The 21,826-nt window shown below is 36.8% G+C and overlaps 1 protein-coding gene across 1 annotated transcript in view; it reads right to left on the reverse strand.

Annotated features, from left to right (window-relative positions):
- Positions 1-21,826, reverse strand: part of LOC139690570 (carnitine O-palmitoyltransferase 1, liver isoform-like) — a 128,386-nt gene that overhangs the window by 2,240 nt on the left and 104,320 nt on the right. Inside the window, exons 3-13 of the mRNA XM_071588044.1 lie at positions 18,875-18,997; positions 17,068-17,208; positions 16,403-16,559; positions 13,087-13,323; positions 12,105-12,289; positions 9,389-9,528; positions 6,430-6,629; positions 6,203-6,356; positions 5,610-5,851; positions 3,754-3,910; positions 344-460 (exon numbers count right to left, since the gene is read on the reverse strand). Coding sequence (XP_071444145.1) covers positions 344-460; positions 3,754-3,910; positions 5,610-5,851; positions 6,203-6,356; positions 6,430-6,629; positions 9,389-9,528; positions 12,105-12,289; positions 13,087-13,323; positions 16,403-16,559; positions 17,068-17,208; positions 18,875-18,997 — 1,853 coding nt within the window. The remainder of the gene's footprint in view (positions 1-343; positions 461-3,753; positions 3,911-5,609; positions 5,852-6,202; positions 6,357-6,429; positions 6,630-9,388; positions 9,529-12,104; positions 12,290-13,086; positions 13,324-16,402; positions 16,560-17,067; positions 17,209-18,874; positions 18,998-21,826) is intronic.

Here is a 21,826-nt window from a genome sequence, read left to right on the forward strand (position 1 = left end):
TAATGGCTACATGTAGCTACACAATTAAATTTGGTTCTTTAGAAATGCTGGCATAGTTTATGAAATAGGTTCCCATTAACAGTTTAAAAATTGTTTAATTACAAGCTTGTAGCTCTTGATTTTTTTTAATGCAAAGGATTTTAAGCTTCTATCAAAGCATTAACAACCATTACAAATCCAGTGGCTTTTTCTTCATTACATATGTAGATTAATTTGATGGAATTAAAGTGCATGCATATAATAGTGTCATTAATCATCATCAATTTTGAAGTAAAATTGTGTACATACTCATCAGAATGACCTAATGACTCTGAATTTTTCAATATTATTTCAGTATATTTACCTTATCCCTAAATGGTTCAAGGTTGCAATCTGGAATTTGAATGAGTTGCTGATGTGGCTGCTGACTTGTTGATAGTGTCCATGGCTGACTTAAAACTTCTTCAAGGAACTTACATTTCTGAATATGCAGTTTAAAAAAAATCATGTTACATTATTTCCATGCATTTCATTAAACAACCTGCGTATTTGGATTTGAAAACCAAATAACTCACAAAAGGTAGGTATATGAAGCCTCCTTAAGGCATATATGAGTTGCTTGATCATTCTTCTTTTATATACAAAATTTAAAATATGTAACACTTCATCATTTGAAAATCATGTAGATACCTACCTAGTCATTTCAAATTGCATTCAATTGGATATGTTAGGAATCTTAATAGTGCAAAGAACTCTTTGAATTCACTATTTACTAAAATATGAATTTAAGTGGATATTTATGCATACAAAAAGTGTCAGCAAGGAACTCAATACTTTCACACTTAATCGGGAAAAATAAATATATTATATACTGTACCTAGTGTGCATGTATTTATGGTGTCTCTTCACATGGCCTAAACCTAAACTCATGGCCTAAACCTATTTAACCAACAAAAGATCGGAGGAACAGTAATTGTGAAATGTATATCAAATGTATGCATATTATTGGTGGTTAATCATTTAAGATAGGTTTTGGATATGGACAGACTAATTATCGCTTCACTTCTTGGTCTCATCCAAAACGACAACAACCTCGCATCCCACACTACATTAAACTGTTTTTCAATTCCACACAAATACTATCTAGCTCCCTTCATTTGGTCCAACACATGTATCCTTTTTCTTCATATTCTTGCCTGTCTAACATTCTCCCCTCCATCACAGTCCTCAACATTCCAACACCAATCAAAATGCTCTGGATCCACCTTTTCCTGCCTTTGGATTTCTTTCAACAATCCTCTCTCCTCCTCCACCATGCCTAGCACTTCTTCATTAGCTTCCTCTCCATTCAATCAACCTTTTTTATCCTTCTCCACACTCTCATCTCAAAATTCGCCATAATATATGCCTATCTTCTCACTTCAGCTACCATGTTTCTGTGCTGTACAAAGCCATGCTCCATATTAAAGTTTTGACTAATCTTTTCTTAACATCCTCAATCAATGTCCCAGCCATCAACTCCCCCCTATGTGTGAAAGTTTCTTAGGCTAATACAATTCTTCTTCTGATGCCCCTACAACTTTGACCAAATTGGTCCAAGATATTTCCAAGATACCTTAACTGTTCTACCTGTTCTAGTTTTTGCCTTCCGATTGTAATGTTTTACTAAGCCTTCCACCTTCCCAAAAACCTCATAATCATTGTTTTCTTTATCATGATTTTCATCCCATACTCATCACACTGGTTATTTAATGTGATCAACAATCATTATAACCCTTTGACTAACTGGCTAATTAAAATCTGATCATCCGCAAACCTAACTGATGTTGTAAATTCCCCACAGACTTTCAATCCCAACTTCTGTCCCTCCTGCACCTCTTACCATTTCCTCCACATATACATTGAAAAGCACAGGTAACAATGGACACCCCTGACTTCCTCTTCCTAAAATTGCCCTTCCAGAATCTTCATCCACCACTTGCAACTGAGCAGTCTGTGACAAGTACAGGTTGTGGATAAGTCCCCTTCCTCTCTAACCTACTCCTATCTTCTGATCTATGAAATAAACAAATACATCCTGATTGCACTTGATGTTCCTTTCTATTAGTTACTGTATTATTGCTATGGCACCATACATACCTCTCCCCTTTCTGAACTCGAACTGATCAATCCCTAACTAAGCATACAGCCTGTACGTCTCCTCCTCCATTCTCTTATTGATAGTCCTAAGTACCATCTAATTGCAGGCAAAATCAAATTCATAGATCTATAGTTCGTACATGCAGCTGCTTTTCCCTATTTTGGGAATGCACCTAAGAATTATTTGATGAAATCTTCCAGCCAATTTTCCCCCTCATTAATGCCAAAAATCAGCTCATATAAGCTCTTCTCCCCATGTTTCCTAAACCCTTAAGCTGAGCTGCAGGGATATTACTATCAATCCCTACAATCTTATTTTATTTCAAGGGGGGATCGAGATGGTGCGGGGGCTAACGTACTGGCTTCCCACCCTGAGGGCACGGGTTCACATCCCGGCGGTGTTGAATCTTTTTCAGAGGTATCTCGATCCCTACTTGAGGTGCTTTGTGGAGGGCACTTTGAGTGAGTACGCCGTCCGTCGGATGGGACGTTAAGCCGCGGACCCCTTGGCGCCTTTCGTAAAGAGTAGGCTAATGCCGACGCCGGGTTTCTCTCCACCCTTCATCCTTTCCTGTCCTTCCCCTATGGCGCAAATGACCTAAGCTGTCGGTCGCCTCCCCTCAAAACTACTACTACTTATTTTATTTCAACTCCCTTAGTACTCTATCTCCCCATTAGTTATTCCTGAATTTTAGCTATTCCCATCTTTGTCATATTCTCTTTCTATGCCGAACTTGTTGGCCTAATGCATTTAAGATATAGATCCTCTATCTATTCTTGCCGTCTCTTTTAAATCTATCTTGGAGTGATTAATAATTTTCTTGCCATATCTCTAACAATGGACACTGTTTTGCTCTTCTTACTTCCTGATAGTTGTATACACATAAGAGGGGTTTTGGAAGTTTTCTAAGTATCTAAATATGTTTTATAAATGTGTGAATTTCACAAAAAAATCATTATGAACTACCCTTCCAAGACCTGCATTGTTTACTCAGTGAAATTAATGACTGAAATCCTAGTCAGAAATGTTGATGAAATTTTGTTTTCCTTGTGGCTATGCCATTGTAATTCTTTTCCTCTATTATTCATATGATTATTATGCAGGGGACTATGAATCAGAGCACAATAATTTGGAGATAAAAATACCAATGAAGATATTTGAGAGAAATTTTTTAAAAGCAATATTCTAATTGATAAAAGGGACCTTTGATTTTGGCTAAATAGGAAAATTATTTACGTAGAGATTTTATTTTTGGCTTTTTAAAATCCATCAAAAAATAATATTCTAAATACTAGATTATTAGCGTGAGAACTTAGGTCATATTACAGAAGTACCTATGCTATCTATGACTCGCCCACACTTCATATTTGTTATACTCATTGCTTAGAGCTATGAAACTTGAGAAGCAACTAACAGGGAGAAATCATCTCAAAAGACATGCAATTTCTAGTTAAGGTGAATTTCCAAAATTTCAGTTTCTAATTTTTAAAGAATGCTAAGGGTTTTCTATACATTTCATCCCAGTTAGTGCAAAGTTCAATGTGAATGCACCAGTGTATTCACTATGAACTTTGAAGAAACCATAATTTTTTAAGCATGTATGCTTAAGAATCATTAGCAATTTTAATACTCACATATCCCATTCCCCTGCAGCATACATATAGGGCAAATAAATGCCTGTCAATGCCTTGCCCAGTCATAGCTTGTCGATATAACTCCTGATGCTTGTTAGATGCCTTGCGGAAAAGTTTTATCTTTTCCTCTCGAGGTATACTGTCATCAGACATTGACCTAGTAAAATAAAGTTTGTACATGAATAAAATGAATTTATGTTAAGTGGAAGAGGTATGTGGGTGTATATGTATAAAATCCATAAACACAGTAATCAACCTGAAGGTCGATTTGGTAGGTGATGGATATTTAGAGTTCACCCAGTACTAAGCTCGATGGAATGTGAAATTCACATAGCAGAGTAAGGGGGTCAGTTCCTTTCCTTGTGCCATTTATGATTTCCCAGAAAGATCCGGTACCCGAAAAATTACAAGGCTAGGGTGGAGCTGGGGGTGCCCAAAGAGGCTTACTTGGGAATCAAACCCAAGCCCTCTGGTCAGTAGTCCAATGCTCTAACCCTCGACTATCACATACCCCCAGATATACACAGGATTACTTTTGGAACCCACCCTGTATATATCTTGAAAAAGGTACGCTCTTCAGCGACAAAACAAATATATATTTAAAAAAAACTTTAAATAAAATATTAATACACAGAAGCACAGAGAAATGTAAAGAAAAGGAAAGGGCAAAGGATATCAATGAAGAACCCATCAGTGCAGTATGTGATGATAAATAGAATATAATATGCACATACATTCTTGTAAATCTGGAAATCAATTGGCATGAACATTTATTTTTGTTTTTTCCCCAATGGCGCCATCAAATTGGCCAAGCTGCTAGAAAATATTTTTCCCATCAAATTTTTACATGCATTCATAAATTTGTTCAAGTAGTTATACCTATTAATTCAGTCTGCTAACTGTAATGGAAAATAGGAGGCATATGATGATAGCTTTAAAAACTTTTACTTTAAATTTGCAATAGTAACATGAGTACTGAGTTTACAAGAACCCTGAAAATATAAGGCATCTCAGCCAAAACACCAGGTAACTACTTCAGCAAGTACCATCAAAGTCTTTTTCAAGCTTTGAATGTCTACATAGAGAGCATAATTCCATGACTGAACCAACTTTTACAACCAGATGACGGTGTGACAGTGTGCCCTCTGCTAACCCTGAAACACAAATACCTGCAACTGCACAAAAATCATTTTTCTCATAATGGTGAACATCTCTTTTTGAGTTTCCTAAATGAACAAATTATAAAAAGTGTGTGATGTCTAGATTAGAAGTCCTCAAATGATTAATTTTAAGTTATTAGATACCATTTATTGGAAGGTGGACTTAAATAGTGATATGATGGCTTCCAGAACCCTCAAAAGTACTGTTTATTGTGTTTACAACTGCTGGGGACATAAATGATAGGAATCAAGAAAAAATTAACATTATTTCCAGTAAAAATTATTAACTACTACTTCTCTACACTTGAGGGGGAATGAAATTTATATGGGCTCTGGCATCAAAATCAAGGTAATGCCCTGGTGGATTTCAGATTGACACTTTTCACCTTCCACTGTTCCAAGCCTACTTGACACTGGGAGAACAGGAAATTATTCAGCAAATCTAGATAACTACATGATTGACTCACTTAAAGGCAAATCAGGGAAGGCTTTTCCCCTAAAGTAACATCCAGTATGGAATTTGAACCCCTACATAAGTGCTCTACACATTGGCAGGATGAAGTATTACAACCATTTCATGCACATGCTATCTTGAATTCTAGAAGTTTTGGCTCACACCTCATCTTATACAAAGCCAGTTTCAGCTACCAACGAACATATGTACATATTGTTATTAAGTTAAAGAAATGAGCCTACCTGACAAAGGTAGCAACTTCCATTGTACATGAGCGAACAGTTTCTGTACGACCACAAAGAAATAGACGTGTCATACTCGCTTCATAGGTCAGGGCAAATTTCTGCCTACTTCCTGAATCTCTAAAATATGCAAGCTGCAAAGCCAGCTGTATAAATGCATCTGGGCTTACTCCAAAGTTCTTCATTACACCCTTCCCCCAAGCTGAATGTTCTTTCACAACCAAGTGAATATCTGCGTCATTCTGAAAAAAAAAGAATTTTCATTTTTACATAATCAAATACTTTAATATAAGAATAATTCTCATAAAAATGCAAACATTCAGAGATACATAAATGCATTCTATGTTACCACAGAAACAATTTTTTATCATTTAGAATAAATATGCAGATGATTATTAAAGCCACTTTGTTACTCTGACTGAGATTCTAGTAATTCATAAAAATAAGAAAAGGTCCTTAATACCAATTACAGGGTCATTGTGTGAGTGGGGGTCTATGTGAAACACCCCAGAAAAGTTAAATTTTTAAAATTTTAACAGAGTTTCATCCTAGGTCTTCAAGTGGATGTCATCAACTTTCACAGAGATTCTCACCTTCAAAGAAAAATCATAGGCTTGGCTCACACTTTTCTGAATATCCACTGAAACCTCCCATAATAACCAAGTAGGCTGTTTGCATTTTCCTTGCTGGAAAGGCCTCTGTGGTGGAATGCAGTGTCCTTTTTCTGTGTAGAGTCGATCAGTTACCCTGAAAAAAATAATAATTGCTAAGTAATCATCATTAGATGGATTGATTACACATTTCAATATTTGACCCTTACTCTTTAGTCATAGCATATTCCCACATGTGTCCTATTATTGGTGCATCTGCCATAGTATGCTCAGCATTTACTCCACATTGGCCATTACTAAACACTACAAGGTTGAAACACTTGTCAAACCACAAGGAAGAACCATCTCCATGAAGTAACCAAGATGCCTTCTCAGAAAATGGCGGAGGTGATTCCTCAGTCAGGACTATCTGTAAAAGCAATAATTTCACTAGTTAAACAAAGTAATCAACCTGAGAGTTTTTTTGATAAGGGAGGGTGATTATCATTTGGTTCTAACCCTATGGTAGATGGATTTCTCATATTCAAAGCAATGAGCCATTTTCTTTCCTTTAGTCTCTTGCAGAGGTATCCTAAAAGGCTCTAGGACTTGGATAATCACGCAGTTAGTGATACACAGAGGTATCACTTGTATGCACATGGAATGAGAGCAATATAAAAAGAATCCATAAGCCATAGTGCTATACTTCAGAGTCTTTGAGGAAGGCAGACATTGGTGCACTGCATTCAGATTGTCATAAAATAACATAATTTATGCGTATTTTTGTCATAAATTGCCAGGGCATATACAAGGTATGTATACTACTCGCTTCCTGACAAACAAAAGGTAATTAATAAAAAAATATAATTTCATTCATCAAAGATTACCTGAAATGAATAATCAAGTTTACATATTCCAAATGGTAATTTTAAACAATCGTATTTCTTTATGGTACTTTTGGAAGAGAATGCAAACCTAAACAGGAATGTTCCCAACATTTGGAAGCTAGGTACTTCAATACATATAAATTTATGGAAAATTATAACTTCCCATTAGCAAAATCATTACACATGATTTCCTTTCCTAATGTTGCCATAAGAAAAAAAGAGGATATATGGTGTCAAGTTTCTCCACATTGGTTGTTTTTGCTGGTAACAGTTTCAACACCAATCCAGCCAGTAACTTCTCGTCGAAGAACATTTTAATTCAACCAAAAGATGCCAGCTGAAATGCTGGAAACACTATTTTCAGTCAAAATCGAAATCCCAGTAAAATCTATGCTGTCTCCACACTCAGCATGGCATAGAAATATTTCCAAAAATTTCATACGAAACATTGCATGGGAAGGTTGAGTCAACCTAAGAACTTTTCTAAAGAAATAGATACAACCCGTTCTTAATATTTTTTCGAATCCCTAACTCACCAAAATGCCCAGAGAAACAATTTTCAAGCATAGGTCTGTATTCCCTTTAGGAAGAGATAAAATATATTTAAATTTTCTGTTTATTTTTAAGCACTAATATGAAATATTTCATTATTTGATAAATTTTCCCATATCACATCTATAAACCTCAAAATATAAAAGTTTTGCTTGAAGATGAAAGAATTGGGCAGGATTATTGTAAGTCATCCTTTTTTCCCAAGGAAATCAGAAATCTTATTTTAATTCATTGAACTTGAAAAACTCAGTGGTGCTATTCTTATGAGAAGAGCACTGCACTTAAAGCATGCTCTCCTGAAACAGAAGTCACAAGTTGAAGGCACATATTCCTCTCAGAGAGATATGCAAAATAACAGTTTTATTCTATAGTCTTCCAGAAACTTTTTTGATTAGTGTATAATAGCATAACTGCATTTCTCTTACAAACTTCTCTCCAAATCATCAAACTGTCATAGCGCTGTCACCAATATGAATTGCTCTATAGAAATTATTGCAGATAAATATATATTTTAAATAAACTAGTACCGTAATTAAGCTACAAGAGTGTGGTGAACAGGTACAAGCATGGCAGAAAGTGTGAGTATGACTACTTTGCGGCATCTATATCTCAAGTAGTATACCCTTCTTGGTAACTATAAGTGTATTGCATGACGTGCAAGCATCAATTGAAAAGGAATATAAGGAGATGGACCCACTTTCAGTTGCTATTACAAACTGGAAAAAATGAGTCTCTAAATCAATTGACTTTGGCAATTATTTCTCTAATATCATATTTTTTATCTGCTTCCGGGAATTACTGTCGTATAGGTTGGCTTGTGAGACAACAGTTTCACCCCCAGACTTGGAGCCATCTTTAGGTCACAGTGATCTTCGTTGCAATTTGGCCACTTAATATAGGAGATGCTGGCTGGCCCAGAGCACTCTGATTGGCTGTTTCTTGGTGGCAAGGTAGAATGTTACCTTTTTTAACCTTTATGGTGGAATTACCCTTTGACGGTGATTCCCAGAAGCAGCATGGAACCTTTATCAGATAGACATTGCAGAAACCTTGAGATGTTTATTGATCTATTTAGCAAATATAAAATGGGAAAAAATTAGTGATTGAACTTCAGGAGCAAAGCCAAAATTCACCCTATTTTTTCACACCACTTTGTGTTATATATTATGTTTATATTAAATCTTACAGAATTGTGCCACCCCATGTTGAATCTTCTCAATGTCATGAAAATACTTTTCTTAAGATGGAATCCATTTACTGGGTGTTCACTTTAACATTTAGTAAGTAGATAATTCTTTGAAAAATCTAATAAATATTAAAAACATAGGAATTTTGGTGGATGAATCACAAATTTGAGTTTCCAATAGGAAAAAGCTAACCAGAAAGCATTTCACAATTTTTTACCACAGATTATAGAAAAAAATAAAAACTTCTTAAAGACACTTACAACATGACTAACATGAAAAGTAACTACTTTTTTGATCATGAGTCACCGAAGACTAAACAATGTTCTTGTTGGCTTAGTAATGGTCCTACAGGTCCTGTGTAACAGTTATTTTATATCAGAGGGGAATATCATACATCCGAATTCTATGGATGACTCATTAAAACTTCAAACTGCCTGAAAGTTTTGTGCCATGAAAAAAGTATCAATCCCTCCCTTACAACAGATGTAAAGCTCAACAAAGTTGTTTTCCACTCTTTTGACTTTTATGTATTAGGGTTGAAAGATTGAAGTATAAATAATCACCATAAATGCCGCTTTTTCAATGGTTTGCAGTGTTTCCAAGTTCAGACCAGAGGAAAAGTGCTGCTTCTGAATCTTGGCCCACTCTGCCCTTGGAAGAGCTGTGAGAGCTGGCATTCGTCGCCACTCTACACAAACTGAATCTGGAAATACAAGAGTTTTAGAAAATAATTATTAAATATCTTTATTCATATAGAGCCCCTTGAAATACGGTTCATTTAGTATATCCATCAATGCTGCAGTATTGCAGATTCAAAATAGGCACTCTGGATAAGCATTTCTCAAATTGTTGTGACTGGCAATTGTTTCCCCGAGTCCCTAGGGTAAACAACTTATAAAGTAATGACATTTTAACCACTATATTCTATGTTTTAAAGGCAATTTAAAAAAAGAGATATCATTTTTTTTAAAAGAACCTGAAAGAAGATTGGAAACTGCCTTTCTCAGTAGCTTGATTCAAGACTGGTGACTGAAAGTAGACATTTTATAGAGTTTATTTCATTAAACATGAATTTGAAATTAACTGTATGAAAAGGTACCATATGTTACCCTCAGAAAATGCATAGTAATGAAACTAAATAAAAACCTTTAAAATTTACCATGGATATGCTTGGATAGAGAGAGAGATATGGTGATAGTAATATCATCATAGAATCAGCCTATAAATTAACTTGACAAATAAATTGTAATAAAAATAGAGTAAATTATATCTCATACATAGTTTAAAATAATAAGTTAAACTAATCTGAAACAATTTTCCCTTGATTTTTCCACAACCTCATTCGCTGATTAAAAATATATTATTGGATTTCACAAGAAAGTAGCTGTTAGCTGCTTAACAGAGTATAAGTTACTGCTTCACAACTTATTCTCTATGTTAGATTATACACCATAGATTGAATTGGGCCATTATAAGCAATAAACTATTGATTTATACTGCTTTCAGGAAACACATTTATTACTATAGCCGACATGATCAAAATTGGTGAACAGAAGAGTGGGACAAGCTTTGAAAGATCTACAATCACAAGCTTCTCACAAGATTTTTAAGTTTATTGAGAAAACTCTTATGGAAGAATATTTTAATGATATTCCTTCACTCATAAAGAAATTGGATACCATTGATGCATGGATGGATGATTTGTTATGGTAATAATGTTGAATAGGCTAGGAAATGAGTTCAATCCAATGATCATGGCAATGGAAAGTACAGGCATAAAATTCAGAAGTGATTGTGTACAATCAAATAGAGCAAGATGGCAGACAGAAGAGCTAGAAGGATGCAAAGAAGGAGACTGCTTCCATGTTAAAGCCTGAGGGCAAGAAATTTTACGCCAAACGTATAGTGTGTTATGAGAACAAGGAAGGACATTTGTCATTCCAGTCACCTTAAAAGGATTATAAAGAGCAAGGGAGCACATGTAACCTGAGTAAGAGCAAGATAAGACTGAAAATCATGCAAAGAAGGTGTGAGTTCTACTTGCTGGCTTATCAATATCCACAACAAGCAGAGTAGATTGGATCATCTAATCTGAATCCACAATACACTTAAAAAAAAGAGCAAAACACTGGATGGAAAAAGCAAGTCCCAGTGTTTTGGAATGTACTGTCACTAGTAGTGATGAGATTTATACCAAGGGCAGAGAAGTACTATCCATTAGCTTAAATCATGATGGGGTCAATGAAGTTCTTGTAGTTGTAAATGCTCTTTAAGTTGCTAAATTGAGCACCAATCTAAAATCTGTCAGTAATATAGTGGAAAATGGACTTAGCATTAGCCTTTTCAAAAAATTGGTACAAAGTGCATGATGAAGACAATTGCAACACTGAAGTTCAAGTACAGCTCACAGGAACAAATGCAGGGAGAATATATTAGTTAGGTCTATTTCCTGAGGAAGAGATGAATACAGTATCACCATTTCATACAATAAGAGAGTATGGTACAGAAGATTGGGATGTACATTTCCTGGAAGTGATGAAGAACTATGCATTTCAAGCATAAAGGGAAACCATCCAAGATTCATTTTCAAGTGAAACTCTCCTGTAAGCTAGTGGTGCACTCAAATATTTATGGTCTGATGAGACCAAAATGTTGGGGTTGGGTAAAATATATGTAACCAGTACCAGATGATTTCACAAGGAAGACTTCATTTTATTTTCAGAAGCATAAGGGTGAAGCCACAACTAACTTTAGTGCTTGGAAGGGCCAGTAGAAAAATAGACAGGTGAAAAAATAAAGGTCATTCACACAAATGATGGACAATAATATGTTAATAAAGAGATGGAGGGTTTCCTGAGAGAATGTTGTATTGTGCATCAAAGTGAAGTACCTCAAATACCACAGCAAAATAGAGTAGCAGAAAGGTTTAACACTATACTCAGTAGAAAAGGCTAGACCAATGCTCCAGGATGCAGGGTTGGGCAAACATTACTGTACAAAAGCAGTTAGCACTGTGGTGTACTAAAAAAAATATTCTGCAACTAAAGCAATGAGACGAATGGCACCAGATGGCACCAGAAATGGCACCAGAAAGCATGGTGTAGTAAAAAAGAGGACTTATCACATATCAAAGAAAAAGTTGTGTTTGCATTCCTGGTGAAAAGCACCACCAACAAATAGAAGAAATAAAGATGAAGAATAGAAAATTCTTGCCATAAATATACTGTTCATGAAGTAAGCATGCTTATTCCTTTCAACAATTTTCTATTGCTTACTTACCTTTGTGCTTAGAAGAGTGCTCATCAATCCAATTAAATAGCTCTTCAAAAGCTGTTGGACTGAGTAGTTGATTGCGGGAGTCATATACATCCACACGATAATAAAGACCTCTAGAATATACAACTACATGTCGAGACTCAGAAGAGTCAAAATGAACTAATTCATCTTCATCTTCTCCAGGTCTCCTGAAAACAGAAAATGTTAATTATGAGTTCATAAGTAAATTCAGTTAACAAGAATTCTTGATGAATGCATGCTCTGGCTAATTGGTGAAGGAATGCTGTGTTGCTGTCACACTTAGAAAGTAGTTTCCAAAATCTCACAATATATCAAACCCCTTTTTAAATTACAAACTAAATAAAGGAGCATAAAGTGATCTTGAACCAAAGGGCATATTATATTACATTAATGCTTTTGTAAAAATTCTTTAATCCCTAATGTCATAGAAATAATTGAGACTCACTCAAACAGCATTTTCTTGTAGCATTTTGCATTTCAAAGGAAATAAAGTAAGACATCACTACCTAATTTAGGAAAAAGAGCAATGGGGAAATTCTATAATACTCTATAAGAAATGGTTTTCGATGTATTTTGATAATTTAACACCATGGAATACTGCAAAGGCAGAGTGAATATCCTTTCTCCCCCAAATGATTCACTTACACCATCATCCTGAGAGACACAAAGGTTTTGCCCTATGCAACATTATTTTTGACTCCTATTATTCTGGGCCACACTTACTAAATACCTGAATTATGATCAACATTGCCAAAAGGAATGTGTTGACCAGTTAATTTAATTGATGATCAAAATCCAAATAATTATTTTATCCATTCCATTTGCCATATATAATATAAAGTAAAAGAGTTAAAGCATCTCCACAGAGGATACAAAACTCTGGCAAACACATTGTACTTGTAGGCAATTAGATGGTTACAGGCAACTATGCAGTGCATTACAAGAAAAAACTCTGATAGCTCACCTGATTGTGGAGAATATGCGTTCATATTGTGCCATGCATAGTGGAATGGTCGACCGAAGTGAGAGAGGAGGAAGCTCTTCTCGGTCAATCATCCTTCGGAAGACAAGAAATAGGTGGGCCACAGTGGCAGCTCTGGCTTTTGGAAGGCTAGTAGGCTGCCAGTGGCTATGATCACAGCCGTAAAAGTTGGAATTGTTCGCCAGTGGAGAACGGGCATGCAGGTACACATATTTTTCCCTGTTGGAAAAACAAATTGCATTAGGCATTGAATTGGGAAAATGTCTTGACCCATTTACGTATTTAAAGATAAATGCGCCAAAAAAATACCCAGTACAATACCCCAGGGGGTATTAAGTGATTTATCTACATATTAATTTGCTTTACTTACTTCAATTATTATCCTAGTTTAAAGTCATTATTGCTTTTTACAACCTTAATTTTCAGAACAAATTTTCGAGAGTCGCACCCCTCTTAAATTATTGCGATATACAGTAATGAAGTCCGTCAACATTTTAATGCGTATTTTCCAGGTAATTAATTCGAGATTATCCGATAAAATGAGATAAATGAGAATTCAAGCCGCAAGTTAATCTTCTTCCTACACGCTATCAGAAAGCTCGTAAGTCCCTAAAAAAGCGTGCTATGGAACTTAACCAACAGCGCGGTGATACTTGAGTATCTACAAAAATACGATGCGAAATTTGTTTAACCATTAGTGGCGCACCGCTGTCACGAAAGAGTACGCTCCGTATGAACTTCGAGAGGAAACAGACCTAAGGATTCTCATTTCACATTATCAGGTCCAAGTTACCGACCATTTCAAAATCGCCATCAATACAGAAATAAATTTCAAAAATAACATATCTTGCTGTGGCTACATAATTAAAATGTCTCCAACACCGACTTCTAGAAAAATCGGCACTTCCAGCATTAATCTTTAGCAGTCTACTGCTTTTCATCAAAAATCAAGAATGGCTTGATTATTTGCTATACCAAATGGTCATGTGGAATTTATTTTATTTATGTATACCCTGCAAGCCATCGTCAGGCTGTGAGGCAGGGGGTGAATACACAGCAGAATAAATTTACCCGAACATGGCCCTACCGCGATCGAACAATGTTATTACGATCCCCTGTCGTTCGTGGAAAAAATGGAATCTTAAATATATCTGTTCTACACTTAATCTCTCTAATTTTATTAGCATGATCTCTCCTGCCGTAGTGCGATAGGGGTGGCAGCGATAGAAATTAAACCAAGAATTTTAATAAAAAAATAAGGGAAAGAAAGATAATCGCTCTAATTTAGGTAGCGATAAAGACATTCTTCGAAGTGCCAAAACACAATCGTAATAAGAAATGACTGACTTTTATACTACCCCTTCAACAACGCAGCATTATGATTTTCTGCTATGTATGGACAGTTTAAAAGTAGGACATAAGAAACTCGTTGAAACTATTGCCGCTATTTAAGAAGTAAGGACGAAAAATATAAGTGTATCCGGAATATTTTAGGACACTTGATAGCACAGTAAGTAATCGAGAATATTAAGATGATACACCTATCAATACAATTGCAGATAGGTATAAGTAAACGGTGGGAATAGCTTACACAGTACGGTAGGCGTTCTTTAATTTGTACTCTTCAGTTTAAATTTAGAATTTATAACCGATGTTATTACTGCTACATCACTTCAGAGGTAGGTAAACTACTCTTGAATTGCACATATGCAGAGACGGATCGAAAGGTGATGGCACCTCTGTCCCTTCGGCGTCACTGAAGTCATCCCTTCGCGGAAGACAAGCATGGCGCTCGTTAGAAATCATCGCCTCCATCACCCTCAAAGGTATGTAGGGTGTACTCACGCAGGTCACAAAATAGCTTTCCTTCGGTGGAAAGGAGGGTGCTCTTCAGTGTTTACGTTTTTATGTTCGTTTTGAGTGTTTGATAAGCGCTAACCTCGGCGCTCCGAGCCAAGGATACATTGGTGAGTCAGTTCAGGCGCCCCTGAACACTGAGCCAACAGAGCAGCACTTGTAGTGTCGGCCCCGATTTTATACACCTAATTGAGAGTGGGACAGACTTAAGTAATTGCCCACAGCGGTAGAAAAGTCTGTAGCGACGTACCTTTCAGCTCCTAAGTTCAAAGTTTGGAGTGCTTATTAACAATGCGTCCTTTATTTTACTTAATTCATACATGATTAATCACCATTTGTTCTGTATCTACGATTACTCACGTTTCCGTTGCACGCAAAGGAATACATTTCATTCTTCTGAATAATATCCACAGCGCATGTAGAGCGGTAAATTATTAGCTCTTGGTATTATCTTACTGATTCAATTCATTTTAGCAGTCTAAACTGGCCTCTCGTCAAGCCACAAAATTGCCCGTGCATTGTGCCTGATTCAAAAGTCCTTCCGTTGAATTAGAGATATCCAAAGACCTGAACTCTAGGTAAACTTGTAATGTCATAATCGGCCAAGGTAAAGAGCGTTTAATATCTGCGTTGGATTTGATAAGCCTCTTTACAGTCAAGAAGTGAGGAGTTTGGCTTGTATGATGGATACTAAATGTACACTCATAATATATAATGATTACGTATGCATAGCTACAAGCACTCGTTTGCATTAGTAGTTGGAACGAAATGGAAGAGGAAAGACAAACGTAAAACTCGTAAACCTTCGTGAGTTTTACGTTAATCTTTCCTCTTCACCCTATGTTAGCTTAATGACGATTACTATTTTAAGTATGAGGGTGGATATATTTAATACATATTTTATTTATTTAAATTTACGAAAAATCTACTGTACTAAGAGTCGAGAGTTGATGACAGGCGCCTTAAGAAAATATATAAACTAGACTAGTGGAAACTTGGGGGGTAGTTTTGCATGGTTCAAAAACTTGGTCTTTGAGAAAGAAAGAGGAAAATAAAATGAAAGAAATAGAAAACAAGCGATGAAGTTCCAGACACAGCCAGGGAAGAGAATATGTTGTAGGTAGACATTCGAAGAAGGCAGGACAATTGGATGCAAGAAATACAGAGAGACAATGGGATGCTGAGGGTGGTATTAGAGGGGAGAGTGCTGGAAAAGTAATATAGGAAGAGGAGAATTGGCATTTGGGGTGAAATTAAGGGAAGCAAAAAATATGTCCATCTGAAGAATGAGTTATTTTAATATGAGGTATGGGGTTTAAGGATATTTTGTTTCGTGTAAGTTATACCTTATCAAATAATAATAACTTAAACTCTACTAAATTACCTCTAAACCCTATCAGACTTATCATTAAAAATGTTTATGATTACAGAAGCCACTTACCACCAATCTGATACGTAGTTGGGTACCCACCAACTTTTTAAAACTAATAATTTTTGCAGTTTACTTCCTAGATTCATTTCGAATTCCTGGGCTTGTTCTTGCAGTCTCTTAAGTTCTTCTTCTGTGTGAAGAGGTTTCAAGCTTGCAAGGAGTTTTCCTATAATTAAGTCAAAATTTAAACTGTTACAAGATAACAACAAAGTACGTATTTTAGCAGTCAGAAAAAAATAATCACTGAGAGCGTTTTACAGATTTTATCTACCTTTTTATGGCTGCTGTAATTATTTTTACTTCTAACAGAATGTACAATAATTTTAAATATATTCACCAAAAACATATTTGAGCAATGTTATAAGGCTTCAGGCTCCAGTGAATAGGATTTCCTTAACTTAAAAACAGTACATGTTAACTGAAAACTAAACGTATTAACATTCAGTATATATAGATGTTCATAAAATGTGTATAGATAGATTATTTTACGTGATGAAGAATATTATGTTCAATGAAAACTTTCCTGTGTTTAAAGCAATGGCCGATAGGCAATTTTTTAGATTAGGTGAACGTCTTCCAACTACGCTGAATGACCATTCATTATCTTTAACGGTTGTCGTTAAATAAATAAAATTGGTTCCCATCATATAGGATGAATAAAAAAATTAACTTACTAAGGGTCTGCTTGAGTGGAGGCACTGGCAGCAAAGGCAATGACCTCTGGCAGCTGAACAGGGACGGTTGATAACCGGACACAAGGCGAACACACACGGCCCAAATCTTTATTTTTGTGGGCACTTTCTTGGGCGGAGCATCTGCAAGTACATGGAGTTGACAGCAAGGCTATTAACAAGGTAGCAGGCCCAAGAAATTACCCTAATCCTTAATGAGCTGTGGAGATCCGATAACTACGAATCCTACAAAAATTAATACGAAAAAGACGACCCACGAATATCTCAGAATTTTAAGATGAGCAGTACAATACTGTTTCCATAGGTGAGAGTTTGCATTTCCTATCTGTAGCATAATAGAAAACCGTGTTAAAATCCTGCAAACAAGTATTAACCACCACTCTCTAGATTATCCCTACATAAATTAATTTTCCATTCAAATCAACTTTGAATTTGCATTTCCTTTTCACGATATTACAAAGTCTAATCCTTCTCCATGTACAACAACCAAAGCGTGTTCTGATGACCCACACCTAGTACTGTTCTGCATGGAGCAATGATGATTGTTCCTGGCTGGATCACCCCCATTAGGCATATCGCAGAGTAGGAGCCCGACGAAAGGTGGTCCACACATTCTATTCCTTCATGAGGCAGCTGTAAAGGCACCTTGCCCCAGTTGGGCAGCCATTTAGGTTATGGTGTCAAGTTTTTCAACATATACGCCAAGGAAATGGTAGAAAGGCATGAGAAGAGATGAGCGTAGGAATGAATGTAGATGGGAAATTTATGAAATCAGATTTGCGTATGATCAAGCTTTAGTTAGTTAGCCAGCCAGCCAAAGGATTACAATCATTTCTGGGTACATTAGAAAATTAGCGCATGGGATAAGAATCAAAGCAAATATTACAGGGGTATTGAGGTTCTTGAGAATAAGAAGGTTAAGAAGTTAGAACAATTCACCTGCAAAGGAAGTGTTTTCGATGGTCTACATACGAGGGGCCCGAGAAGAAGAATTGTGTGGAGCAAAAGAGCTTTTATAAAGAGGAGGGAGTCGACGACAAGGACCTGAGTAAGGATGTAAAGAAAAGATTAATACAGTCTTTGTTGTTTTCAGGAGCTAAGTCTTTTGATTTACAAAGTCCACGGGAATTCATTGCGTTTGTATGCCCTTATGGAGCTTTTTTCTTCACAATAATCTGTTCAGGATATAAAAAATGCACGACAAGATCATAAGAAAACTCAACGATTGATATTTTCAAAAGCGAGTTTCCAAAATGAGTCAAGGTTATTCTGACGTGTCGATCCGTCATAGCACCAAATTATGTGGATAGTGAAGACAGAGAGCTCTATCTGGCGACGCCCATGAAATCCACCCAGAAGGAAATAGTATAAGACAAGGAGACGACGGCAGCACGATCTCTCATTCGTAGGTTACAAACAAGCAAGAATGAATAAAAATGGATTCATCACATATCGGGCGTCATCAAAATCTTCGTATAAACATAGTGGTACAAGTTCAAACAATTATTGCAAGATGATCTCGGACAGCAGTGCCAGAAAGGCATGTGGAAATGAATGGCCTTGGATCGCTAAGAATTCGACAGGCCATCAAATAGAATACACATAGCATTTTAGATAATAACAGTAATTACACTCATACTATTAATTCACTGCATTGAATCTGAAATGACAATTTCAAAAAATCATTTCTGTTATGGCATTCCCATTCAGGTAAGTATTGCTAGTAAATTTTGTTACCACAAAATCTTCCGCAACATTAACCCATTACCTAGCTAGATAAAAGACTTACACATCCATCCATGGTATGAAAGAAGCATCCTCAAGAGGTATTGCCGGATCTTCATGAGAGCTAAGAAGAACGCAATTGACACCAACCAGGACAATATGGAAGCTTGCAGCCATAATGGAGCATCTGAAATACAAGAATAAGCCTCAGTTAGTGTATCGTACAAAAACCTCCATCGCAATAAATAAGGAAGGAAAAATTCTAATAATTTATAGCATGGGCGAATATTATCTTGTTCGCAATGTTCATCCTCTCAGGAATCGATAGCGAGGCTACAAATACTCAAAAATGAAATTATTTTCTAACACTATAATCATGCCAAAGAAAATCAGTCTGCTTGGTCACTTTTTCCTTGCTCGCCATATGACCCAGTCCCTGAAAGAAATAAGTCAAATTATGGATACTTTTAAATGCCACAGACCATCCTGAAGAATACCAATATGAGAAAATTTAAAATGAGTATCCTTCCTTTTTTCATTAAATTTGAGGGCAAGTTAAATTTATTCATCAGCTAAAAAAATATGGCGCTTCCATTATTTCCGATCCGCCATTTGCTAAAGATGAAACATAAACGCTTAGCTTGTTTGCAATGCTCGGTCGCATAGGCACATAGGCCTACTCTAGTAGCGAGCCAATGGTACTATTGGTTCGAGGTGCCGAGGTTGACGGCCACCGAAAATTTTCCCACTAATGTGGTACGAGCTCTGATTGCTGAAGTTCAGAGACCTGAAAACCTCAAAGGAGCACTGAAAAAGAACACCGGCTGGAAACCTCTCGCTCCCTTACCCCCTCGTTCTAACCCCCCACTCTCCAAAAGCAGTTTCGCAGCCTGGGGCGCCAATGCCTGAGCTTCCTCGAAGGGTGGAAGGTTTTCACGGGCGCCACAGAAGCATTCAGCTCGGGACGCGACAACCCATTGAGTATCTTATTAGCACCGTCGGTAGCATTGAGCTTCATTGCTAACTTTAAAGAGGATTTAATTCTTTCGGCGAAGAATGAACCGATTCGGCACGACAACCAATGGTCACTTTCCTATTACGAGTGTTGATGAGATATTAGACTAAACTGGCGAAAGCATCCAGACTTCGCTGTCAATTTAGCCAGGCTTACCCAATAAAGAACATGATATTTATTTTTAAAGATGAAAAATATAAATAAAACTATACAGGACATATTTGTGAGTTCAATAGTTATTTTTCCGAAATAACTTTTGCATGAAGATTGCTGAGTATAATTCGTTCACATCTCGAGGTTGACCGGCTGAGATTGAAATCCGAATTTGATCTGAGCACTATGAATCAAAGAATTTTGAAATACACATAATTATCCCTTGAATTAAGTTAATTTACGTTCAAGTGTATGTTCGGACTCTTACAGCGATACATTTTTGCAAAACTAAGTTTCCCTCTCATCGAGCCTTCCTTTCATTATCTGCGCAAGTAGTATCTTGATAAAATTTTCGAAGAGTACATATCACTACCCAATTTCATTGTGCTGTGCACCAAGTAGAATAAACATTAAGGCCACAGTTATCGGCCAGAAGGACGGTTTGATAGGTGAACGTAGAGCTCACCAAGGAGCCCAAGGCGAGTGAAATCCACACATTAGGGTAAGGGGGCAGTTCCTTTCCCTATGCCACCTATTGTTGCCCACGAGATCTGGTAGCCGAAAAATTACACAGCTTGAGTGAGCTGAGGGAGCTCAGAGGCATCAACTGGAATGAAACCCAGATCCTCCAGACGGCATCTCAGCGCTTTAGCTACTGAACTAACCTGTCCTCATCAAGAGGAATATATTCGATGAAAAAAATCGCCTGCAGTAGCCTGATGCAGATGAAAACTTTTCTTCCGCCCTCCAGGACATGGGCTCGAGCCTAACCCTGGGCATAAATGAGGCAGCCTTTGATGGCTTTGACCGTGCAAAATTTAATGATAAACAAAGGTATAGCGGTGCTCCATGGGCCAAGTCCGGAAAACAAAAAAAAATTGCAAATATCTGATGATGAGGTGGCATCTGTACTGCTTCCTCAAATTGTAGTTCTTGATTCAATTATCGTCGGTTTTAGGAATTTCGGTGGTATTCTCATACGTACATAGTACGTTACCTGCACCATGGGGTGCCAAATTATATATTTGTTGAGCCTTAAGCCGATGGTGGACTAGCGTCGACCCCGAGATTCTCTGAGGAATTTCATTAGAGCTCTTTCTTCTCCCTCTAACCTCCAATACCCTACAAAATGTAAGAGTGCTAAAAGACTCAATTATCGAAAGTTTGCCGACTTCATGCCAATTTCGGCTACTCACAAAACAACCTTTCTAGCCTTTGAAGGAGAATTGAAAGTAGTCCTTCATTCAGTAGGGAAAAAGCTCAAAAAAATATATTGAAACCAAAAAGTGAACAAAGCGATTGAAATTAAATGCTTGCCATTCCTTGGATTTGGAAATCGTATAAACTTTTTCGCAAAAATAAGGGGACTCGGTTAGTGCGGTGGTTGGTGTACTGGCCTCTCATCCCGAGGACCCAAGTTCGAATCTTGGAGATGGTACAATGTCCAGAGGTATCCCCTTGACGTATCAAGTTAAGATTAAACTAATGCCGATGCCGGGTTTCTCTCCACCCTTTCCCCGAAATCCCGACCTCTACGAAACCGCTCACCGCCTAATGGCGCAAAATACCTCAGCTGTCGGTTGCCTACTACAAATACTTCTACTATTATGCACTACTAAAACAAAAAATAAAGATGGCATGTATGAATAGTGAACAAATTTTAAACATTTCTTTTACTTTCATTAAGTCTGTTACCATCATATTTACAGCTCTGAGATAAAAACATGCTGTTATTATCTCTTGCACAAATATTATGGCCTCAAGCCTCCAGAAATAACTCATACCAAGGAGAGGTAGAGGAAACGTCCTTCAGCGGTAGGTGCACACATAAAGAAGACCCCAAGCTAG

The sequence above is a fragment of the Hetaerina americana genome, unplaced genomic scaffold (genome assembly GCF_022747635.1).
Source record: "Hetaerina americana unplaced genomic scaffold, ioHetAmer1.1.p SCAF_3, whole genome shotgun sequence".
NCBI lineage: Eukaryota > Metazoa > Arthropoda > Insecta > Odonata > Calopterygidae > Hetaerina > Hetaerina americana.